This window comes from Dromaius novaehollandiae, chromosome 1, assembly GCF_036370855.1.
Source record: "Dromaius novaehollandiae isolate bDroNov1 chromosome 1, bDroNov1.hap1, whole genome shotgun sequence".
In the NCBI taxonomy this organism is placed as follows: domain Eukaryota; kingdom Metazoa; phylum Chordata; class Aves; order Casuariiformes; family Dromaiidae; genus Dromaius; species Dromaius novaehollandiae.
The window spans coordinates 153454871-153480802 of NC_088098.1; the positions used below are offsets into that span (position 1 = coordinate 153454871).

General features: G+C 44.3%; 1 protein-coding gene and 1 long non-coding RNA gene across 6 annotated transcripts in view; one reads left to right on the plus strand and one right to left on the minus strand.

Moving 5' to 3' along the window:
- Nucleotides 1-1563: 1563 nt before the first annotated feature.
- The window catches only part of TMEM255B (transmembrane protein 255B), an 82607-nt gene continuing 58238 nt past the window's right edge, over nt 1564-25932 (minus strand). For 3 of the 4 annotated variants that reach the window (XM_064503684.1, XM_026096963.2, XM_064503695.1), the window contains 5 exons: nt 22575-22655; nt 18554-18639; nt 15097-15256; nt 8206-8349; nt 1564-2268 (listed from right to left, as the gene is read on the minus strand). In XM_064503684.1, the coding sequence (XP_064359754.1) occupies nt 2101-2268; nt 8206-8349; nt 15097-15256; nt 18554-18639; nt 22575-22655 (639 nt within the window). In that variant the 3' untranslated portion in view covers nt 1564-2100. Of the gene's footprint in view, nt 3054-8205; nt 8350-15096; nt 15257-18553; nt 18640-22574; nt 22656-25932 lie in introns of all 4 variants that reach the window. The other variant, XM_064503690.1, reaches the window with a different exon arrangement.
- Nucleotides 4351-9275, plus strand: LOC135325605 (uncharacterized). Of its 2 annotated transcripts, XR_010386472.1 has the most exons (4): nt 4351-5614; nt 6508-7013; nt 8121-8180; nt 8776-9275. It is a non-coding gene; the product is annotated as an uncharacterized LOC135325605 (long non-coding RNA). The 2 variants fall into 2 exon arrangements; XR_010386466.1 differs by having other exon boundaries at nt 4351-7013.

The following is a 25932-nucleotide window of genomic DNA, read 5'->3' on the forward strand; positions in this document are numbered from 1 at the left end:
GCACATGTGTGCATGTATGCATAAATACTGTGTACAGACCACAAAGAACCCTAATCCAAAATGTAATTAGAAGTTCAGACTTTGTAAACTGGAGAATTACAGAAAGGGGGGCTTGTTTTGCATCAAGCTGGATTGTTCTTAATACACTACAGCCGTGGCACACTGGAGGCAGCTGCTTCTATATACCATTTTGAGAAGAAGAAAAAAGTGATAAACATAGCCTCTCCATTCCTCCTCAATCACTGTGCTTCAGCCCAAGGGAAATGTTGATTTTATTTTTGTTTTGGAAGCAGTCTAGGTGCTCAACTCAAAGGGAGCAAGTCTGTTCCAGACTTTGAGTCACCAAAGTGAACATGGGTGGCTCCCCTGGTAGTATTCATAGTAAGCAGAAAGAAATAAACGTGCATTTCCATTAAGCGCATGATCAGGGTGATGTGTACTGTTTACAGCATACACTTGCACAGAACTAAGCATTTTGGATTGGTTAAATTCATGTTTAAACTAAAAATATGATGACTCCTCTCTGACTTTTGTTTCTCTTACCAGCTTCATATAGGTCACTTTGTTGATATCAGTGGCCTAAAACTTAGCATCCTAGAAAAATGTTCTTAATTGAACAAAGAGATTTTTTCGTCCATATAAACTAACCTCTGATTTTTATGTGTATTAATACTGAATCTGCTTTCTATAAATAGAGGTACGGCCCATGAATTAAAAGAAATTTCTTGAAAGGTGGAAAGTATTATGTAAATGGACAATCATTCCAATTATTGCTCTATTTTCAGCTGGTTTGGTGGTGTCACTTCCTTTCAAAGGAAACTGTCAAGTAGGTTGGTTTTGTTTATATAGGGTTTTTTTATTTCATAATATGAAGCAGCTGCTTTAAAAGTTAATGAGAAATATGTTCCTTTCCCTGTTCTGCTCTATGGCCTTTGAAGAAATTTCTATAGCTTCATTCCTGTCTAGACTGCAAGATGTATAGGGCATGCAGCTCCACCCTTCCTCTGGGAGCAGAAAGTAGTGAAGGGATACAGTGATCTGATGGGTTTTCATTCTTGTGTAGCCACTCCTGTCATGAAATACAGCAGCCCCATGCTAAGAGGGATGCCTGCTAATGTGATGCATGACGAGGAGGGCATGCTGGAGGTAAGACTTCATTCCTGTAGATGGTACTTTTGAAGGTGTTTCTGCTTAGCCTTGTCAAAGTATTTTTAACTCTCAGGAGAAAATAAAAAAAAAACAGTGGAAAAGAACACTGACCACTCATCAGTTCTGTTTCAGTGGTTGTAAAATTACTGGACCAGGTCTTGATCAGTTTAAATAAATAGCTGGGATCAACATGCAGTGGTTTTGACTGCACAGGAATAAATTCCAACACTAAAAAAAATAGATTAAATCTCTGTTTCAAAATTGCATCTTTAGCACACTGATGTGACACAATTCAGGTAAAATAGTCTCAATAAAATTAACCTTTGTGTTTGGAACTTGAAAGAGGGAAGTACTTGGTAGGATACTTTCCCTCTGTTCTTCAGTTTTCCTGTCTTTACACAGCCTTAGGTACAATACAAATATACACAGTAAATTTTATTGTAAAATAGTCACCACACTTTTTTTTATTGGTACAACACTTTCACCAAAAAAGGGTTATTAAATAAATACTACAAGGAAACAAACATCTCGTCTCTTCCTATGCAGAGTGATTGACTCAGAACTCCAAACTACGTACTCAGACAACACAGACTAAAACCCCTCTATATTGGCTTATGAAAACAGAACACATATGCAGAGTGTTTTCTTCCTTTCTCTGCATGAAGAAAAGTTGCCCTGCAGTATATGGAGAAGGAAAAAACTCACTCATGTTAGCTAGAAAGCAATACTGCAGTTGACTGCAGGCAAACTGAGTGGCGACTGGTAACCCCTGCGGTGATGTGCCTGCCCTTACACTTCCAGGATTCTGCTCAGCTCACAGTGAGATATGGATTAAAGCAGAGTGGCCGTAACACACTCTGTGGGATCCTTGATCAGACTGCACAGAGTTTCCAAAACTCAAGACTTAAAAACGAAAGGAGCCTACCAACTACTTAAAATAAATCCTTTGTTCTATGGTGCATATGGTGGGGGCTTTTCTCCAGGCAAGAAGTAAGTCGGTGCATAGAGGGGCGGAGCATTGGGGGGAAGACCGTAGCTGGAGCTGGACTGAGATGGAGGCTGAGTTTCTTCTGATAAAGAAATGTCAGTAGATGATGTTCCTGGAAAATTGCTGGCAGGCTGTATATAGACAAAGAAAAATACCTTCTTCAATAAAGGATTACAACCCCATTTGCAGCTCTGAGTTAAGTGTCTACCATGTACATATTATAAATAAGCCTGATGATAGTTAAATTTCTCATGCATTGCAGCACAACACTCACTGGAGTATTAAAGCATGTGCTTAAGTATAGCAGTTACAGTAATGTAGTGAAACAAGACAGATTACATCTGCAACCAAGTGATTTTTAATAGGCATTGTGCATACAGCTAGGCAATAGAACAGAAGAGGAATTTCTGCAGCAAAAGCTGCTCTGGCTTCCCAGGTGACTCACTGTACCTGCTTGGCTGATTAGATTACGTGTAGCTGCTAGTTTCCAGGCATCACTGTGAAGATTAAATTGTCTCAGAGTTACAGTACTTGCATAAATGCAAGGTCTTATTGCTGTGCCAAATGCAGACTCCTCTTAAGAGAAAATTTTATATGTAGGCATGTGTCCCCCTGTAAGTCTTTCACTTTGGCTGTCTCAGTTATAATGGGGTTTGGCTGAAAGAGGCACCAAAAATAGATAGACTTTAGGAAGCAGCCCATGTTCAGTAACAAGCAGAGTTTGTTAAAAACAAAAGGATGCATCTAGGGACTAATGTTCTGGATAAAATCCCACCACTACTTTAAACCAAGTTTTGCCATTGATTTTAGAGGGCCAGGATTTCACTCCTCCCCTCATGTGCCAACATATGCCAGTCCATGGGATTCATCAGCAGAGTTGTGCGCTCAGCTCCCCTCAGGTTCAGGCCTAAAGAGCCTGGAATTTAAAAAAAAACAAAGAATAGTAATCATGGATCTATTTCAAGGGAAATGAAAAATCCGGGCAAGTAAACAGGGCTGTCTTGGGTACTTACCATGCAAAAAAAAAAAAAAAAAAAAAAATAGTAGTCCTCATCTAGAGCACCAGTACCAAGGCTGGTACTTAGCCTGTGGCCTCTCAGGGCTGGTGTTCCCCATGCCGCGTTGCCGGCTTCTCCATGGGGGTCTGGCTGAGGAGGGCACAGCCCTGGGAGTCAAACCCATCAGAGAAGAGAGTGTTGTCCTGCGTCTGTGCTGCAGGATGATTGCCAGCAGGGTCACTGTGTGAGAATGGGGACTTTGTGACGGGAAGGTTGTTCATGCCCTGTAACTCTCCTGGAGACAGTGCAGGTATATTTACTTACAGGCCTGACATACAGGTCAGCTCTAAGAGCAGTAGCTGGGGCTTGGGTTTTTTTTTTGCTGTTACTTCCCTACCCTCTCCACTGCAAACTGCAGCCACCATTTCCGTCCGTCTGCCTGGAACTGCTTCTGTAATGCGTTCTTCTTTGGCAGGAAGGATTGGCACAACCTTTACTACTGGCATCAGCAGCAGCCCCTGCACAGTTTTTTCATTTACCTGACCACTTGGCAGGCTCATTACCAAGCCTACTTACAACTGAACTGTACCAGTAAATCAAAAGTAGTAGTGTTAGTGCATGCCATGGTAAATAAAAGCAATGCTGGCTTACATCTTTGTCAAAATGAATTCCTGTAGTCACCTTTTTCTTTTTCGCATTTTTCTGATTTCTGCTTGTGTACAAGGAAGTATGACGTAAACTAAAGTGCTCCTACCAGCAGCTATGTGATTTTTTTTTTTTAAGACTTTCTTTGCCCCTTTCCAGAAAACAGTTATTCAGTGAGACACTGGATGCAGCAGGGGACCAGGAACCAGTCTGGTCCGTGGTGGGAGCATCAGGTGAATATTAAGGTTCATACTCTGAGCTAATGCAACTTGGGGCAGTGTATATCCCCTGGGAGTGCTACAAGCCAGACTAACCCAGGCCTGGGGGGTGGGATGCGTTCCTGGGAGGAGCAACAATGGCCCTTTACTGGCCCAAGGGAATGCTGGCCAGAGAGAGAGTTGCGTCTCAGGGCCCATTTTGCTGTACAATTCGGTTATTAGAAACGAGATGAGGCCTGAAGGTGAGATGCCAGCCTCCACGTGGGCGTCACATGCACATGGTGCACATTGCCATGCTCATGGTGTTGCGTGCTGAGGCTGGCCAACAACACGCACAGCACCACCGCCACCTGGGCAGGGCCTGTGCCAGAACGGCTGCCCTGAGAATGCCCCAGGAGCTGAGGCTCTGGCACACCTCTGGGGACCACACAGGTTTCAGTGACTCAGCGACTACCAAGGCACAGGTGGCTCTTGGCCTACCCGGAAGCAAAAACTTCATGCTTTTGAAATGCCCGAGAGTGCCCTGCCAGACCTCCATGACCAGGGATATGTGTCAGTCTGGTGTAGACCTTGGGCCCTGTGTGGATGTCTTGGAAACATGAGGCCGTCTCAGATGCCCTATCTTTAGGCAACTGAATTGCATTCCAGGACAGGGTTCAGCTTCAGATTTTGATGCCTAAATTAATGGCTCAACAGCACAGATATTTAAGCTCACAGCATAGTGACATGTAGGAATTGAATCCCACCCCTAGTCAGTGGAAAGGCCTTTTGGGGTGCATTTGTGTTGCTCACTTCATAGATCTTCTTTAGGCTGAGATTATCCATGTGTGAGAATTGCCTAGCTCGCTCTGTGGACTTGAAGGGTAGACCAGCTCAGGTGGAGACACCTACACTGCAGACACCCAGAGCTCCATTCAGTTGCCTGTGTTTAAGTGTCTAGTCCTTTTAGGATGCTCTCAGGTATCCCAGGCATCCACACAGACATGACACAGGGGCTGCAGGCCCTGGGCCCTCCCAGGGCAGCAGCAGGGTCTAGGTATGATCAGATGTCATGTCACACAGCGCTAGACACCTAGATGCCAACAGCATTTATGTCTAGCCAGGTGAATCCTGGACCCTGAAGTATGCAGTTGCCTTAAGGGTCAGGAACAACTGAGCAGGGGCTGTGAACACCTGAACTCCACAGTTGTGCACTGCTTGGAGCAATTAGGTGGGTTATGAAAGCCTCCAGCCCTGCGGATTCAGTCCACAGCTCTCAAGTAATAAAGTATATGACATTTAAGGATCTGGCTGGTCCAAATCAGGCATGCTTCTTAGTTAAAATTACAAAAGGGTAAATGTAAGTTTATTATGAGGGGTTTTTTTCCTACTTATATAACTATTCCATTATACTAATGCAGTAATTATTTCTCTCTGAAATACAACATAATTAGCTCATGCAGGAAGGCTGTCTGCTCTTTTTTTTTTTTTTTTTTTTTTCCCAGGAAAGGGATTAAGAGCTTTCCCTTTTGGAACCCAGTGCTTGTTGCTAACCTCTCCTGGCTTGGAGCTAGCTGGTGATGTCTTCCTCTGTTATGAAGGGGAGAGAAGACAAATGAACACACCTTTTAGAAAAAGTAAAAAAAATTAAAAAAAAAGAGAATAACTGAGTTTATTTTGGAATGCAAAGAATTTTAAGAAGAAAAGAATGTTAAGAATTTGGGGTGAATATAATGATGTATTTCTGTTTCTCTGTGGATGCAGGACTAAACAGTTAAAATCAATCCTTACAATTACTTACATGCATCTCTTCAGCTTAATTCTTTCTTTCCTCTGTTTTTAATTCCCTTTTCTCTCTACTCTTGGCTATGTGCTAACTGAACTCTGCAGAACAGCACAGCTTTTCAGCTAAAAATAAACAAAGAAAGATTCCCTGAGTGTGCCTTTTTTGCCTCTCAACTAATGGTCTCCAAAAGTGCCTGGCCCAATTTATATTAATGAGTAAGATGCACCCAAGGGCTGTTCTCTGGCCATGAGGCCAGCTGGCACAGCATGTACCACTTCCCTACAGGTGAACTCTTGCCACCAAGTCAATGTGACTGTATGTAAATGACCTACTGGGAATGGTCCATGATCCTTCCTGTCTCCTAACCTGTGTGTGTGGGAACACTGTTAGATGGTCTGGGCCAAACCCGTATCAGGCACAGGCTAACAATCCCCTGATGCGGATGACCGTGTCTCAGAGCTCAAGCTCATCAGTTGTTTACTCAGAACAGATATAGTCCAGATACAGATGGGGGTAGGTGGACCACAGCTAGTCCATGTTAAATGTGCAGTGTTTTCAGTTAAAAAGTGTTACAAAACATGCAATACCTGTTGGTCTAGCACTACACAGTCAAAGAAAAAGAAGCCATTAGGTTGAATTAAACATCCTTACTAGAACTCCTATGATTGCTGTAGAGTTTCAGTGTATTTAGTTATTTACAGCTCATCCCTATGTTCTTCACTTCAATCCATCTGCTTTTTGCAGCACCAGCCAAATACAGTCATGGAGGTGACTGATGTCAGCTGTGCCAGGCACCATGCCCCGGCATGGCACAGGAGCACTATTGGCGGCCTAGCTGGGTGAAGGAGAGAAAAGGGCCTGCTCAGGCCTGCAGAACATATGTGTTCCAGCCCCTGGTGCAGAATACAGACTCTGATTAGGTGCAGACACCTGAATATTGGGCAGGGGGGGAGCTAGGTGAACAACGGGTTCAAGGGACAGAGCAGGGCTTACTCTTCGGTATGAGCTGGGGGTGGCAGTGGTGCTAGCCCTGTAGGTCAGAGCTGTTGTCTGTGTCTGAGCTGTTCTGTCTCAGCCCAAAGGGTTACAAACCCACCAGCCAGGAGACTGCCCTACTGTCTGGCCAGGCTGGTTGCAGGTGTGGGAACTCTCCTTCTCTTGCCTGTTGCAGTGCATCACAATCCAGGAACGAATGCAAAACGGCCAGGAAGAGAAAGCACATGAGGAACCCTGATCTTGCAGATGAAGAGGTAGAGAACTTGAACACAGTCCTCCTCCCACATAGGCAAGCCCCTCCTCCTGGGGCTGCCGCCATATTTTCTGTGATTAACATCAAAAACAGTCCCTGGGTCACCCCCCTCCCAGACAAGTACCCTGGCACAGAGATTGCAGAGTCTTAGCATTTGGTGTGACCACCATAACACAGCTCCAATGAGACTGGTGGTAGGAATGGTGCTTTCTCCACTGGAGCCATTCCAGGCCCTGCTGGGATAGGAACAGGAGATGGAGGTTTGAACCTCACTGGCAAAGGAAGGTCAAGGGCCCTCTCGTCACCTACATATGTTCCCTCATCACCGGGCTACTGGGGTGAAGAAAGCAAACACCATCTTCAGCACAACTCATTGCCCTTCTAGTCCAGCTGGAGTCAGTGCAAGCTCAGAGTACAGCTTGTGCTTTATCATTCTGAAAGACGCAAAGCAGAGCTGACTCGACTCATGTTATATCCCGTCCCGCAAGGAGAGAGAAACGTAGATCCGGCAACTTTCCATTCTGCCTTCAGGCCAGCCTCAACTGTAAGGCTGACCAGACTCCATCAATTGCTGTAGCAGATCAGGCCAAGGTCTAGCCAGCTCTGTACCTGTGTCTCAGCAGTAGTCAGTAATAGATGCCTAGGGGAAGTCTAAAAGAAGGGCTCTATCTTCTGTTGAGCCCCTGTTGGTACTTGTGGCTGGCAGCCATTTGGAGACTTTCAGGCTGCAGGTAATACCCGAAGCACTGTTTTAAATAGCAACTGATGCACTAAGTCCCCAACCCCTCATTTACATTCTTCCACAACATCCTGTGGCATTTGAGTGTTCTTTGGTGTGTAAAAGCCCTTCCTATTTCTGGCTTATCTTGCTGCCTTGTAGCTTTACTGGGGCTACCAAAATTTTGTGCACCGAGAAATCATCAGTGATATACAGCCACAGTCCTTTCCATATCACTCCTGACTTCATAGACCCCTTATTTCCTCCCCTTTCTTGTCTTCCTTCTACCTGAAGAGCCCCAATCTGTTTATGTCTCTACATATAAACAGTAAGGTGTGTAAACTTTTCTGCCAAATTCTGTATGACCCTGTCTCTTTCCAAACTCCACAGGAGCCAAGATCTACCACTGCAGACTTCACACTGAGGAGCAGCTCATGGTTTTCTGATGGAGTAAGGGTGCTGTTTTGTACTGTACCTGAAGGGGTAATGGGTAGGATGGATACGTAGAAATAGTTGCTGCAGAAGGACAAAACCCAGCATATGTCAGGATCTGCTGGGCAGGGTTGTACAGGATCTGAGGAGGAGGTGCAGCACTGAAAGCAATTTGGGACAGTGGTACCTGTTGAGCACAAAAGACAACAATATATCAGCTCAGTACAGAGGGGATTGGAGCAGAAACTGGTTCTAATACAAGTGACTTGACAGTTTAGTAGCTTTCTGTTTTCCAGCATAATACCAATACTACAAAAATCAAGTAGCAGACAGAACGAGAGGAGAGCGTATCTGGAGTGAACTTTTTGGCCAGCATTACAGAGCTATTTTAATCTTCTTCCCTTGGAAAAAGACTGCTGGTGCTTCCCTAGCATCTGTTACAGAAACACTGGCAGGACTCCAAAACAGAGATACCCTGAAGAGCAGAGCATATAGTTATGATCTCCTCTTCTTCCACTTGAACACCAGACACCCCAGTCCTTCACATTTTGCTGTAGCCTCTTTGCATTAGCAACTAGCTGATGGCCTCGTGTCTTTCCCTCTTCTTTCCTAGACAGATCTACGAAGACCTCCTCCCCCTCCAGAGCACTTGCTCTTTCACAGGCTCCTTCTCATCTGTGAAGTGGATTTTCCTGCTGGCCCTCCATATACATATTTTATTCCTACTGCATGAAATCAAGGAGGGATTCTCATTTCCATCAAAGCTGAACTGACTCCTTGATCACATCCTGTGGCTCTACTGGCATGTCCCTTAACTGCAACATGAGGTAAAGTTTGCAGGAAGAAGTAAAGACTCATATTAAAGCAAGTGATAGAACTGGGGAAAAAAACAAACAGAATAAAAAACCTGTTCCTAAAAGCTTGTTCTATGTAACCATTTGTGAAGGACAGTGGAGCTGTGTGAAAGATTCTCAGGGCCCTCTGCTTTGCAATTTGAGAGAATCTCAGTAGCTTCTTTTCTCTCCTTTGTTTTTATTAGCAGATTCCTGTATATGAGAGTATGGTATTTGCTTTTTACTCAAATAATAAAACATGGTGGTTCTAAGAAAAATACTGAGAGAAGTGGCCAGGACTTTTTTGGCATTTCCTTTCAGATTCATCAGTGAGAGACATGAACCACTGCACCCTTCAGAGACAGGATGCAGGCCATGGTTGAGTAAGGGGTGTAATAATTGTGTCCATACATGGAAAACATATTTTAGGACAATGGTATGCCACATGAGGGTATCTGACAATCTAGGCCTGAGCTCTGCTGAGGAAACGGGCATCCCAGGAACTGGCACAGAGAAAGGCTTACCCTGAAAGTAGAAACCTATGTCATGGTAGAAGGCAAGTCTCTCATCTTCAAGGTACCCTCCTCAAAACACCTCCAGTCTCCTTGCCCTGCTGGGTGGATACAATGGGGAGGAAGAGAGAGAGAGAGAGAGACTTCCTTGTGGAGAGCAGTAGCAAGAGGCAGCTAATGAAATTGCCTTGGATCCAGCAGCTATACAAGCCAAAACGTGGCTCACCCTGATGAGGGCTGAAACAGGGTCCAGCACATGCCCTTCCTCAGAGGAGGCTCTGTCGCTATCAGATCCATCTGGCTACGGACATAAGCAAAGCAAGAAACACTCTTTTTGCTCAGCATGAAACACAGATGTCTGTTCTGAACCTGTCACCTCTGTTCTGCTGTAGCTCATCATAGGTGTCTCTGTCCCAGCCCCAAGAATCTCTCTAAATCCTGTTATGTCCTGTACACCAGCAGCAGCCATATTCTCCAATTGCTAAGGACAAACACTGCAACAGTCCTGGCAAACAGGTTTGGGCAGTCACCCATCCCCAATCCACTGATCAAAGCATCTCATTATCAGGCCATCTGGTCTCAGCCAGGAGGCAGTAATGATTCACAGGTATGATTTGTGGGTATGTATGTAAGCTAGTTGGATGCTAATATCAAGTATTCTGTTAGTGACACTATATTAAATTAGTCACATAAAATACAATGGTAGGTAGTGACATTTTAAGCAGGAGCAGGCACCCAAGTCAGAGCAGTAAGGAGCTGTTAACCGGCCAGTTGAGCACTACCAGTGCCACTTGGGCATCTCAAAGGAGAGGCTCATTTCCGGAGCAGCTCCATGCAACACCCAGCGGGGAAAGCAGGGCTGTGGCGTGTGGCCTTCCTTGTACCTGGCCACGCACGCCACTGCTCCCTACATGCTGCAGTTGTGCAGTGGCAGAATGAGACAGTTCAGCTTGCTGATCTCACAGAGAACTCCCAAAACACGTATTTTTGAGCTAGGATTAGTTGTAACATCAGACTGCACCTTTACTTGCAGGAATGCCAACACATGAATATGTGGAAAGTAGCTAAGTAGTTCGGGGTCTGTTTTGCCAGGTTTTTTTGAGCAGGCTGAGGGAAGAAGGGGAGAGAAAGGGAATGATATTTAATCTGTCTAGATTCCCTTCAGAAGTCCAAGAAGGTGTTTGAAAAAAAACGCTAGCATATTCCACCAGGATCAGAGGTCTTTCTGATTAATGCCACCCTAAACACAAGTCAGGCAGATTCCTTGGCCAGGTGTGTCAGAAAAACATCGACAAGTTAACACATAAACACTGGGGGCATGGAAGAGACCTTCCACATTCACTCTTCGTACTAGCAAGTTAATTTCTTCATTCATTCCTTTACCTCTGTCTTGCAAAAGAAATGACAATGGTGTGTCACCATTTTGGATACTGTAAGTACGCACTTCTATTTGCATTATAACTTAACCTGTTGTTTGTTAAAGGTGATTTTAAGGTAACTGTCTCGCTAGCGTTCTGTAGCCCAGCACGCAGTAGATCTGAAAACAAGATCCCATCATACCCTAAGAACAGCTCTAGCTCCCCTTGTACCCAGGCCCGCAGATGACACAGGGGGCCCTGACACCTCAGGGTGAGGAGAGGACAAAGCGATTCCCACTGAGCCAGCAGGGCTCTATGGCACGCAGCAAAACCAGGCGGAGCATGCCAGGGCCTGGGGGGGGGGGAATTTGTCACAAGAAAGAAAACCCACAGGCACCAAAACAACACTACTATTTTTTTCCTGTCCAAGAAATGTGATGGGTTTAGAGGCAACTGCACTGTGTTTTGCAAACTCTTTCCTTTGTAACATGCTTTGGCAGCCAGAATTCCCCAGAGGTAAACATGATGTTTTTTCTTCGACTAGTCAGCCTAGCCCTGTCTTTTCTGGAAGTCAACCTTAGAGCAATACCCTGAGGCATTTCAATGGGCTTTAGAGCTCTCCGTGGAAAATACCAATGGGCATTTCTGTGGTAAGATAACATCCTGAAAGAGCAAAAACTGTTCTGTCACACATTTCTAATACTTTTCTTATTTTGGTCCCATGCCACTTTCTCCTCCTCTTCTATTTGATGTTTTCTTGCCCCCCCCCCCCCTTCTCCCAAGAGTTATGCCTTTCATAATGAAGGAAAACAGCAGATCAGCAAGCCAGTTATGGTTTGTAATGCAAAAGGACCCTGAAAAAGCACAGGCCGGAGCAAGAAACAGCCATTTCATTTTGGATTGCTTCTTTAGTAACACTCTTATAAACATAGCACGGTTCCTGTGCTGAGGTAATTGACACAAACTCATCTTTCCTCTTAAGCTAGTGAGGGTTTTTTTTCCACTCCTGCTGCAGAGGAGACATTAAACTGCTTATTCAGATCAGGTTTTCAGTTGGAGCCTCTGCAGACTTGCTCCAGAATAGCGGCTGGGGCAGGTGCGGGGGGGAAGCTGCATGGTTGCTATCGCTGCCTTTTCCTTGGGCGGCTTTTTGCTGCCCGGTCACAGGACTCAGAGCTCAAACCAGGCGCTGCCTTCCAGCACGGGGAACATGCCAAGTCATGGAAACTCTAGTTCTCCCAGGAACATCTCCGCAGCTTGGCACCCACCATGAGCAGTGCAATGATATCCCCCTAGCAGCAGGGATCTGCTTGGGTTGGAGCTCACCCTGCACCAGCCCAAATCCCATTTAAGCCTCGGTTTGTGTGTGACATTACATGGATTTCAAGCTGGCCCTCTGCACCCCTCCAGTCCATGTCTCAGGGGAGCTGTGGCAGCTCCTGCAGTGGCCCTGAGCAGAAGCAGTCACAGCAGTCTGCCACAGCCCAGATCCCCCTGAAAGAGGCAACACTGAGAAAGCTTCTTTGTACCTGCCTGCACAAGGCCTTAGAGGCTGAAGTCAATAGCGCCAGGCAGGACACTGCTCTAAACCAAACCTTTGCTTTCCTTTTTTCTTATCTAATTAAAGCTTGGCCCCTACTCTAGGGGACCCACACCTCAGGGACACAGAACAAACAACATTTTGATCACCTTAAAGCTAAAGAAGAGAAGAACAAAAAAAGGCAGAAGGGGGGAAAAAAACATAGCAGCACCAGAAAGCTTCACAGTCCAGTTAAGCACTTGTGGATGATAGCTGTCTTTCCCTTCTCTTGACACTACTCTTCCCCTCTTTTCCCACTATAGCTGTTCCTGTTCCCCTTCTGCTATTACTCATCTTGGAGTGAGGTGATGAATTAAGCTGGGAAAGCTGCTTCCAATCCCTCCTGTCAAGCAGCCACAGCTGTTCATTACTAGCTGACTGCAGTTTGCTATCCACTCCTTGCATCAGTCCTCTTGCAGTTAGGCATAAAGGATCAGTCAGCTGCACATTTTTTACATGTGGGGACTAAGTGTGGTTGTTTGCCTTGTGCTGGAGAAAGGCAAGTTTCCAGTAGATGTTTTGCAACTTTTAACAAAAGCAAATTTCAGATAATTCACATGGCCCTGCTCTAACATGTCATTTTTAAGAACCCTGACACATGCTGTAGATAGAGAGCCTGGACATGCTTGCTGAGGGAAACGCACAAGATTGTATATAAGAAAGGGGATATGTTTTACATAGGAAGGCCAATGTCCCTTCCCAGCATACTTCCAGGCCTTCTGCTGTCAGCTGCTGCTCACTCTCTTTTCCAGTAAGCCTCTGTAAGCTCCCATGTAAGCTGTCATCCAAAGGACACTCTGGGTGAAGCTCCCCCAGGCTTCACCACTGATTAGACCAATCATTTGTATCCACAGAAGTGAGGAGGCTTTTTAAATATCTGGCAGCATGCAAGATCTTAACAAAAGCCACCAAACCAAAGCAACCAGATGAGTGCTGTGCTTTTGCCCTGTACAGCTGCATGTTTGTGGGTCAGCTATTCCTGGCCCCAAGGCCCAGCAGCTGGGCTGCCACAGAGACCATGCTGCAGCCAGTGCCCAGCCAGGCTGTGCTCTGCGAGGCCTCTGACAGAAGCACAACAGGGCCCAAAACTTCCTGAGGAAGCTTCCTGAGGTTTGCCAGCTGGGTGCAAGGCTGCAGGCAGTGTACAGCATTACCCCATCCTGTCCCTTTCCTCTCAATCTTCTCTGGCATCCATGTATCAAAGAAGGCAAGGATTTGGCTTACAGATGGGGAAGCACAGGTATTAATTAGGGCACAGCGATGAAAAGGGAGCAATCACAACATCCAGGCCAAGGAGATTCAGTTGCCACCGCTCCTGAGCTCCTAGTTAGCTCATACTCCATATGGTACAGCTGCAGAACATCCCAGACAGATGTCTTCCCTGTGCCTTGGCCAGCCCTTGATGTGCAACCCTTCCAGGGCTGCCTCAGTTTCTCCTGCTACCTGAGGACTGATAGCGGGGGTAACACCAGCAATTAATGCACCAGCACGGACCAGTAACTTGCTGCTGCTACAGGAAGATATTCCCCCTCGAGCATTAAGCCCTTCTGTCACTTTTGGCAGGTGATGCTCCAGAAATGTAGGAAAGGTGTGAAATGGGCACTACTCTCTGCTTGGAGGAGAAGGAGCCAACTGGGCAGTTGGAGCAGGGCCTGGATGCCCTCCAGTTCTGACTGGGTCCTTGGCTTACTGGCTCCCAGCTCTGAGCAGTCCCATGGTCTGTTCCCCACAGTGCAAATCACACCTGGCACTCTTACTTTCTCTTCCTTGCTCTATCCCTCTCTTTTTCCTTTCACTTTTCTATTTAGTTTATCTCCTCCTGAATAGTGACTGTCATGGAGCTAATGAGGCATTTCTCCCTTCTGCTCAGGCATTTCACCCCTGTCCCCACACCTCTGCCCATTTAGGTTGGAAGCTCTTCGGGGCAGGGGTCATCTTCTGCTCTGTGTGCCCAGCAAAATGAGAGCTGCTTGGCGGATCTTTAGGCACTGCTGTAGTAAGCATGACCAGTGACAGTCATAACCCAGAAACAGGTACTTCACCCTTTTTACATGTCAGAAAATCTAGGCATATAAGGCAATATTTTACAAAATCACACTGCTCCCTGCATTCAGTCCCCTCTGAATGCAGCAGCGCATATCAGCACAAAATAATGGTGTGGCATAGGAAGCAGTGAGGAATCGCGTTTCTTAGTGAAACAACAGAGAAGATTAATGTGACCTGAATGCAACTGTTTAAATAAAAACTTGACTGATACATCAGAGTTAATCCCTCTTCTTGGGGAAAGAACTACATAAGCGTCAATCGCCACAGCTTGGACTTGAGTTTTACATGTTATCTGTATACTAGCATCATCCAACTCTATGCTAGCCCACATGTTCACGGCTGAATTAGAAAAAAAAAGATACTAGTAAGTAAATCAGTAGCATGAGTTCATACAGACGTCTGCTTTTTCCCATCCATTCATGTATTGACCAGACCTGACCTACTTAGCTGTGAGCAGCTGGCAGCTGCGACTCCAGGCTCCCAGATCATGCAAGAAATATGTTTAAAGCGCTTCCTTTGTACACTTATGCTTCCTTTGTTTGTAACCCATTTGATAATACCAGTAAGCACAGAAGTCATCAGAGAAGGCAAAACTGTGAGTCTTACCATGTCTTTAAATGCCCCAAGAATGGCTGCCGTAATAATCCCCAGAAACAACCCGATAATATTCAGGACTGTGGAGGACCACAGCAGCCTATACAGGTGAACCACATCTTGACAGCTGCTCACTCCGAGAAATTCATAGTAGCTGGAGGACTGTTCTGAACTGAAAGGGAATGGAAAAAACATCATTACTGTGGGAATGATTTTGCACATAATACAGAACACCAGAGGATCTGAATGCCTCCTGCTTACTGCGAAGTATTTGATCATATTTGATCCATACTCCCACTCACAGGTGCAAATACTGCTCAGATGAACCAGAGAAAGTCACTGTAGAGAAAAACTGGCTCAGCCAACACCAGTATTAGTCCCAGCAATAGGACTAACAGTTTGGCTCATCAGTGTTGGTGCCAGCAGGGATTCTTTTCTTTTGCTAAGAATCTCCAAAAACAGACATAGTCCTAATAAATGGACGCCACCCTTGCTATTGTATGCACTAGAGAGCAGCTACCAGTAGAAACCTGCTTAGCCCAGCTTTGTTCACAGCCCACCTAGAAGTCTGCTGCCATCTCTAACGATGGGGAAGACAAGCTGCTTAAGCATTAATGCTACCAGAGGAAAGGAGATTTTGCCAGCTGGCTACGTTTGTTTATGGTGTCTGTGGTTTGAAATTAACAGATGCCACAGAGTACAGTATTAATGGACAGCATAATGATGTGCCTTTAAACTACAGATTGTACTATCCAGAAATCTTTGTTTATATTTCTGCACTGTTTGTTGTAAATAATGCAATGGTTATTGTAAATCAGGCATGCTGTGAAGTCAATCCTCATCTTGCTGAAACTGAGAAACATCCTGCTACAGAATTTGAAAACAATTTTCTGTACTTCTTCCCAGTATCTTCCTTAATGCTGGCCCACTACTGAGCTCCTATAGCAGCTATTTAAGATGGAAAGATTTTTTTACACGTCAACTCTGTTTTTGCAACTGCTAGGAAATTGCCATCAGATTATGTTGGAAAGCAGAGTGAGCATTTTGCAAAATGTTCTTCTGTTCCCCGTTCCCCAGCACACGGGACAGTAGGGGAGATGGTGGGTAGGGAAAGCTCTTCAGGGAAAGGCAGCATGGAGAAACCCACAAGGCTTCTGAAAAGAACCAAGCCAAGCACAATAACTGCTGGAAATGTCAAGTCATTTGCTGTGGGGCATGGTCCTGCCACTGCAGTTTAGCTATTGCTGGATTCACTTGGGCCCTCCTATATGAGCCCAGATGTTGCCTGACTAAATAAACTCGTAGCTTCAGCTGTGTTCAGGCTGATGAATTCTGACTTCTGATCCTGACTGTGCATGGGTCTGTTGTATGGCTGGCACCAAGTCACTTCACGTGATTATGTCTCCTCCTCCTCGTCTTTGGCCATCCTATATACTGAAATTGCCAAGTCTGCAGGGCAGAAAGATTGCTTCTTTACTTTGGATTTGTCCATGCCAGTCCCATAAGATCTTGCTCTTCACTGTGGATTCCTGACACTGGCAAAATGCGCATCTTTAATTATATCACTAAATACTGTCACAGCAGTGATCAGTCCCAGATGTTTCAAACAAAATGTCTGTCTTAGAAAACCAGCACTGGGGACATGGAGAGGGATTTTCTTCCTGATCTCTTCTTGTTATTATCACATGCTTTAAGCAACAGAGTTTCAGTCACTTTATTTGTTAACTCCGGATGCTTTCATTCCTTTCAGAATCCTGTGCTTTTCTGCATTGAGCTGCGCTGTTCAATTCAGTGTTAACTCACAGCTGTTAATTGTGTTCTGTGGAAGAAAGTATTCTCAATGTAAACATACTGCCTTGCAATTAAGATGCCCCCTCATTTGTCTATCAAAGAAAAGGTACCAATGTGTGGGTGTTTACTTTTCTCTTGTTGTTTGTTTTGTATACCTCCATCACGTCCAGATACAACACCTCTTACACAAGCAAAAAACTAACATTCATATGGAATTTTAATCCATTCCATATACCCGCACTCACTTTGTCTCTGCGTGCAGAAGAAATACACGTGCATAGATGTCTCCCATCTGGTCCCAAAGTTCACTTTATTTCTCTAGTATAAAGAGGATCTGGGCAAGATCTACTCTTCTATGCAGAAGCCGCATGTATTTACCTCACTGTGCCAGCCTCATTCTCCTAAACCTAAACCTTTATGTCTGGCAGCATACTAACCAAAGCTTACAGAGGTCTAGGGTGTTGACATGTGAGAAGAAAGAGAAAACAAAACAAAAACACCCAGAAGAGGTAGGAAGAAAAAAAGAGGGAAAAAGAGGGAAAGAAAGAAGAGGGAGTGTGAGTGAACTGTAGAGAGCTATGCAGGTTGCATGACAAGATGAAAGTGAGGTGTGCAGAGAGCAAGTTGGGCAGAAGCTCCGCTCTGGGAAATTCTCCTCAACTTCTTATATATGGCAAGACATGATGCTGCTTGCAGTTCAATTCTGTATGTGCCAGGTGTGCAGTCAGTTCTGTGAATTTGTTTTATCTGTCTTCCACACTATAAACCCTTGAGCTTGGCTGTCATGTGGTTTTCCTAACAACCCTTTTATTCCCGTTAAATTGCTGCATGCGTTAACCTTTCAGCTGATCTTCAAAAGCATATCCAGACAATTCCTCCCTCCCTATCTTCCGTCATCCCATGCTTTGTAATGATGAAGTCAAGTGGAAAGCTTCAGGAGACATTCACAAGGCCCTCTGTATCTATCGTATGGCAGTCTAGTAAAATGCTTTGCAGACAGAGGCTGATACTAACAAAGGAGTTCTGCATTTGTCTACAACATAATGTCTACTTGTGGTCACCTATGTTCCTATTTATTTTGCTTCCCACAGTTTGGTAGAAAAAAAATTAATTAAATCTCATGGGAAAATTGCATTGCATAAACAACAGCAAATCTTGATGGGGCTAAGACTGATTGATTGATTTTAGTCACACAGCAAAGAGCTTATGGGCATATTTAAAAAAAGAAACTGAAATAATGACAATACTAGCACGTAACCTCTGAGCTCTTCTCCATTGATCTCAGGACTCCATCCACAGTGGAACTCTTTTGCTCTGCATAGAAACCCCTGGAGGAGAAATGGGCAGGGTCTGGGGAAGGCACTCACATGCAGCGCAGAACTGAGATATAAAAACCTATTGTGTAGCTGAGTGCAGGAATAAATGATGTCAGGACCTACTGCCTTCCCAGATCAGCACTGATGGCAAGTCAGGAAGCAAATCTACTGGCTTTGCAATGGTCTTATAGCCAGTGGCGGAAAGGCTCTTTGCTCTCCCAGCAAGTATCCATCAGTGCATAGCCTGGTAGACTGTTGTGTGGTACTTCTCCTAGCCTAAAGGCAAAAAGCTCCATCATTTAGAAGGAGAGACAAACAACCGAGGATTTCTCAGAGAACATTAACTGCACACAGGTACTTACTTCTCACAGTTGTACAGGTCACAGCAGTAGCACGTGTTACTCTTTACTTTCAGCTGGCACTTGGTGTTTAAGGTATAACATGTCACCTGCCAGAAAAGAAGAGAGTGACAATTATTCTTAGTGTTTCAGTGCAATTTCCAAGTCACCCTACTCATCCAAACTAAGCAGCTGCTGCAGTGGCAAGTTTTATTTACTGTCATGCAGAAAGGATCCTGAGAATCCAAAAACCACAACTGCTGGGCAGAAGGACCTGCTGGCACTTCCAGGAATTGCGTTTGGGACAGCAGCCCCAGAGTCTTGAGGCATCTGCACTATGAACCCCGGAGCCCCAAGAGCTTAGCGGCAGCCAGAGCTGCCAGGGTTTTCAATGCCTTTGCTGCCATGCTCAGCACTATTTTGCTAAGACCCAGAGTCTGTAGCTGTAGGATGGGGATCCTGACGGCTGTGACGCAGGGAACACAAGTCTTATGAGATACACCACAGCAAGGCACTGAAGTGGATAACCACACCACTCTGTAACAGCAGGGAAATGGGCAAGAATGCCAACTTCTCTGAACGGCTTCCTAGAATAAGTGAGCTCTTTCCTTTTGGAAACACCTTCCTGAAGGAGCAAATAATTAACAACAACAACAATCCCCAAATCCACAAACAAAACCATTCAGAAAAGATCCAAGCACTCCAACAAATAAGTACCATTTACAGCAGGCTCTCAAATACAAAACTGAAAAGGTTATTTGTGTGAACAGAAATTCCAGGGCCTGGACAGATGTTAGAGCAATAAATGTAGGCATACGCAAGCCACTCTCCATCCAGACAAGAAATTATTTTAATGACTCTTGAAGTGTGGTGAGTATATATCTCTTCTGTCTATTACAGCAGGCTAATTGAAATATTTTGTATGAAAGTCTTTCTTCGGAGATCCTTAGCTTACTGAGTTTGAAATCCTGCAGAACTGTCAGGTTTTAAAAGCTAGCAGGATAGGAAACACATTCTTTCTATATTTTTTATTTTGTTAGAAAAAATATCCTGTAACCACTGAGAAATGTTCTGTTTGCAAAATGAAAATAGAATGCTTTATTGAATAGAAAATTCCTCGTAGTGAAAGAGTAGAAACAGCATGCCTGCTTTTGAAAACCTTCCGTCAGATAGTCTTTCTCACTCCTGCTTAGCCACAAATGTTTTCGTCTGCGGGACAGTCTCCACAGAAGATGTAAAAGCATGTTTCTCAGCTCATGAGTTCTGGGTCTGTGCATCCTCTTTGTGTGAAAACTGCCACTTGTCGATGATTCTGTACTCCTCATGTGTTTGTTCCCAATAGAAAAGAGAGCCTTACACATGCACACACACTCAATGCCAGACAAAGTTCATCTCACTGCTGGTCTCACACTTGCCGCACTCGTTGCTTTAGCAGGATTTGCTTGAGCAGTGGAAGTTAAAAGGAGTGTTAGAAGTTAAAAGGAAGTTAAAATGATGGCTCTGGACTGCTTTATTGTCCACAGCAAGGCTGTAGGTTAGTCTCTAATATAAACCAGCTATTCTTCCAAAATGGAAGTTAAGTTGTAAAAGGAGAGTCTCAGTCTAAGTTGCAATCCAGAAACGGAGTTCTAAGTTTGATACAGACACGTCCCACCTGTCACAAGAATATCTCATCCTGAGGTATGACATCATTTTGTTAACCTTGTTCTGTTGTGTTTGAACTCACTGGGATTTCACACAGCTTTGCTGACCTGAAATCAGCTGCAGTCTTCCTCAGCCTGAGCTACAATTTACTGTAGAAGTAGCATGTAACTGTCAATGAAAGCATCAGCTTAATCAAGGTCTGGCTTGGAAGTGACATCACATGTGGCTAACTTCTCAAAGCAGATTGATAACTGATCCTGGAGCCAATGTGTCTATTATCAAGAGCATTTTGTTGGAAAGCCCTAGGACTTTTGCACTGAGTAGATCTTAAGACTTTGGTTTTGACCCCCTGCACGTGATCAGGGTGGCCTGGGATTCACGTATCTCAGAGACCGCTGTCTTCTGTCACACATGCATGGCTGGGATCAGACTGCTTCGTAAGATGGATCAGACTGCTAAAAAGATGGTTGTTCATGATACATTGGCTTTGGGGCACACTTTTGATTTGAAACAAAAGTAGTTTTCCACCTTCCAGCTGGCAATAAGGCCAGTTCGTTTGCCCCTTTCTACTGCAGAAGGCAAGAAAGACAGAAGAGGGAGATCAGCAAGATCTTAAACATGTTTTTAACAGATTCTAGGCTACAAGGCATTAAAATACTGGCCAAGAGAGTTACTGTATTTGTCTATTTTTATCACTACATTTTTAAAACATGCAAAAAGGAAGGCATCAAGACACTCCTTTTTAGGAGATGAGTGAATAAATCAAAATAAACAAATAACTGTCTGGTGTGAGTAAGGGTGGTGGAAATAGGCCATTTGTCAGTATTCTGCATGTCGAATCCTATTTTTTCATTTCAGTGACCAGATATTTAGCCTTTTCATGTTCAGGCTGTTTGTACCTTTCTATCCCCTTAGCACCAATCATTTTGATCTTCTCACCTCATAGTAATTGCAAGAAAATCAAATTCCTTCTGCTTTGAGCAAAGGGAAGAACTGAAGCCAGCAAACTCCATGAGCTGGAGACCACTCACAAGCTAGTGATGGCAACCAAAAGGAAACTTAAACTCAGTAAACAGTCTGCCTTCCTGGTTAGGTGTTCGCCTGGAATGCAGAGCATGTCCCCTGGTCACTACTTGGCTAACTTTAGAAAAGAGAAAGCCAAGTTCAAATGCCATGGATCATTAACTCTGAATTAGCACATGCTGACTCTAGATCCAGAAAAACATGTCAGTGGACAAGCAGACAAGAATGTTATTACAAGCTAAATACTTTAAAAGATACACTTTTTTTGCCAGAATAGAGTGAGGAGTTCAGGGTGGCCCAACTTTAAACATTCCCAGAATTTGCAGAGCTGGGGAAACCTGTGTGGCCAGAATCATATGGCTGGGGCTTACCTGCATGGAGGTGTACTCAATGTGACCCAAGCACAGAGACAGTACTACATGCTTAGAGAAATCAGAAGCATTTCTTGGACCATACCTGTGTGCGTGCACACTTCAGAAGAGGATGGAATGAAACTTATAGGAAAGGGCGTTGTCACAGGTCATAAGTTTGTTTGGGTAGGTCTTTAAGCAAGGAGGTTAATGAAATATTTTGGTCATGCTTTTTTTCTAGAATCAACAACAAAGTGCCCTAGCAGCAAGATTTCAGCAGTATTAGCTGTTTAACCTGATAAAATACTTACCTAAGCTGTCTAAAATTCTTAACAGCAACATTCCCCATACACTTTTTCACAGCCATGGGAGGAATGGTGGTGAAGGACATCTGGCGTCCTGCAAGTTATACCACTGTTTGTCTGTTTTCAGTCCTGCTCTGGTTGATTTCCTTTTCATTCTCACCAATTTACCATAATAATAAAATGAAAAATAGGAAAAGAAACTAAATTTGGACTTCTCAGGAGGCTAGTCATTTGGGTATGGACACTTTTCCGACCATGTTAATGTCATTGAGATAATAAAAAAGCTGAATACAGCCCACTGACATTCTTGGCATGTGCTCAGTAAATACAGAGGAGATTTGAAGTCTTCTGGGCAATGCAGATGGATTCATTTAGATATTTCCTACACCACTTGAAGTCAAGAAAAACCTTCTTGGAGAAAGAGGCCAATGTGACAAATACATTCCAGACAGCTATTATACAATCTAGATAGGCTAGGAATCATTTTAGTCCCAGAGTAAATACCCTGGATATGAACAGTGAAGCTGACTCCAAACTTCATTGGGTTTAATTATTTGCAATGATGGGAGGCTTGGACACGTGAGGAATCACTTGTGGAAGAAAAAACGTTTGAGTTTCTATCAGTGCCCGACATATACAGAGATCCTCTCAAACACTTGTCCCTCTGCCCCAGCTCCCCAAATCGCAACGGAAATGAACATGTGATGATGTTACTTTGTTTACCTCTGTCTGATAGGCATCATATAGGAATCCTATTCCACTTGAATAAAACTGGCACCTTCTGTTATACAAAGGTCTGGGTTCCTATAAAGAGAAAAAAAAGTCAAAAAAGCACTCAGTCTGTAAAAAGTGTGAAGTCATCATGCCCCATGTCCCCATGCTTACATCTCTGTGGAGCTGGAGCCAAAGCAGATGGTTGGATAAGCAGTTCACATACTCCCGTGCTGGCTTTTTCCAGAATGGATCTCCTCAGGGTTACATCTTCTTCCCTCATTTTGCCACTAATCTATGTGAGTATATTAATTTTTCTTTGTTTTTTCTTTGCCCTAGTCACCTCATTTGAGAGGACATTATCCTTGGCATTTAATAACTTCCTTCCCCAGTGTTGAATAGTGCTGCTCTGTGAGAATGGTCCAGTCACTCTCTTTCCTGGTACAGTTTCTTACCTAACACAAAGAATTACTTTGCTATCCACCTTGAAGATATGGGAGTTCCTTTTTAAAGAATTTCAGCAGTGTCCACGGTGAAAACAGACAAGGTAAAATAGCTAATGCTTTAAGCATTCTACTTACTACATATACTTCAAAAGCTAAAAGACAAAGAATAATTGAGAAATGAAGGCATTAAGGAGAAGCAATTCACAGTAAGTTTGCTTTTGCCTTCTTTTCTGTTTATGCTTATTGCAAAAGATGCATTCACTGCTCTTAATTCATATTTTGCTTGTGACAGTTCCCACAAGATAATATAAAAGAAGAACACAATAAAATATCCTTGGCCAGAAGGAAGACATGTGTTTCCGAACTTGGCAAATGGCCACTTGAAGGCTATAGGATGCATACCTCAGCCAATTTCAGGATTAGACCATATTTGCCTAGGGAGGATTTGATGACTGAAGAGTTCTCTGTGACCAAGCGTATATCCCAAAGCAAAGGGTGGGAACAACTTTTGTTGGCAACAAAGTATTTTCTCAACATTTTGGCACTTTTAAATCTAGTCCTAAGCCACTATGTGCGCCAGCAAAAGCACTCAAGTGCCCTCCAATATGTCAAACCACTTCCAGGAGAGAAGATGGAAACCCTCTATCTGTCAGCCCCTCTCCCCATGCTAATTTACAAGCAGAGGAATCCTGAATTGTTAGCAGAAATCTGTGTCAATTAACTTTCACTGTGGCACCATGGGTTTCAAAACTCTATGGCCCACCTAGGAAAAACCCCAAAACTCCAGGAAGAGCTGCACTGCTTAAGATCATTTCTCAGTATTCTGTATTCGTTGGATAATGAAGTGTGAACCATATAAATCTGCTGAGCCAAACTAGATAATCATTAAAAATGCAGAGCTAGGCAGGAATGCATACAGGTCAATGAATAAAACTCATGCATCAACTTGCTTGACTCTCTGATTACCCTGGCAAACCCAAGTGTTTGGACACCAGCTCCTAAGGGTTGGAGAAAGGTTAACTTCCTGCATCCAAAAATATTTACTTATATTACAGAAGCAAAAGAAAAAATGCTCAGTAACTCTTTCTCTCTAGAGGGAAAGCAAATACCGCACAAACAGCATGCCATGTCTTGAACCAGGACAGAGTCCTTCTGTAGGTCTGGAAAAGTATTGTTACCAATTTGTTGCATTCAAGTTACAGGGTAGATGAGCAAAACTCCAAACAAGCCTTTAGTCATGACTTCCAGGGACAGATCTGGTGGGAGGACTAACAGGTTGTAGTTTCTCTACAGCACAGCAAGAGCAGGATCAGCCAAAGGCTGGGCTGCCCGTATTTCAGAGACTAGCATCCTCCAGGCCTGCTTTCATCTGTTGCATTGGGGTTAAATGGGAAAGGAGGAGAGTGAGGAGAGCAGAAGGGACACAAGACAACAGCAGAAATGGCTCTTTCTACCATGAAGAGCAAATCCATAAAAAACTGTTGTCCATCATACGCACAGCAGTAATAAGCTTCACTCTGATCCTGGAAAATCCTGGAAGGGGGCAATGGTCAAGGGCATGGGGACCCAGGTGGTTTTCTCCTCAATCCTGCTAGTGAGGGGGAGGGGTTTGAGGAGGAGTGGACGGATCCTGTGAGTCCACAAGTGGTTGCGGAGCTAATGTCAGCAACAGGGATTTGGCTTTTATGTTCATGTGACCCTCTTTGAGGATCGAGGACTGCTTGGAAGAGAGGTGATCCACTTAAGTGGAGCAAAAACATTTTTGCCAACAGACTGGCCAACCTGGTGAAAACGATTTTAAACTAGGAAAGACAGGGGAGGGCGATGAGGATCTACGATCAAGCGAGGAAGTAGTGGACAGATTTGGCAAGTAAATGAGCAGGATGATGTGGACAGGAGTGACCTCATGATCAAGGGCTAACTGGGGCCTGCTTCAAGCATATGCACATAAATAAGGAAGCACCTACAGGACAGCATGGAAATAGCTCTCATACCTTTTCTGGGAAATTAGAATGACTGGGGGCCCTTCTGAAGTGCCTGTACACTAACACATTCACCATGGAGAACAAAAAGGAAATGTTAGAAGTCTGCATGCAGTTGCAGGGCTGTGGTCTCATTGGGATCATGGAGACGTGGTGGCTCACATGATTGGAAGGCTGCCATGGACAGATATAGGGTATTTAAGAAGAACAGGTTGAGCAGCAAGAGGGGCAACAAGAAGAGCTTCTACAGGTATATCAGCAGCAAAAGGAAGATTAGGGAAAATGTGGGCCTGCTGCTGAATGGAGCAGGGAAACTGGTGACAAAGGACATGGAAAAGGCTGAGGTACTCAATGCCTTCTTTGCCTCAGTCTTTCCTGGAAGGATTGGCCTTCAGGAATCCCAGGTCCCTGTGACCAGTGGGAAAGTCCAGAGCAAAGACGACACCTTGGTGCAGGAGGACCAGATTAGAAAACATTTAAACAGACTGTTCATATATAAGTCCAAGGGACCTGGTGGGATGCACCCATGAATACTGAGGAAGCTGGCTGATGTCATTGCAAAGCCACAGTCAGTTACCTTTGAAAGGTTATGGTGATTAGAAGAGGTTCCTGAGGACTTGAAAAAAAGCAAGTGTCATCCCAGTCTTCAAGAACTGCAGGAAAGAGGATCTGACTAATTACAGACTGGTCAGCCTCACCTCTAGCCCTAGGAAGAAGATGAAGCAAATAATCCTGGAAGCTACTTCCAAACATATGAAGGACAAGAAGCGGATTGACTACTGTCAGCATGGATTTACAAAGGGGAAATCATGTCTGACCAATCTGACAGCCTTCTACAATAAGATGAGTGTCTTGGTGGCTGAGGGGAGAGCAGTGCATGTTGTTCACTTTGACTTTAGTAAGGTTTTTGACACTGTATCCCATAATATCCTCATAGACAAG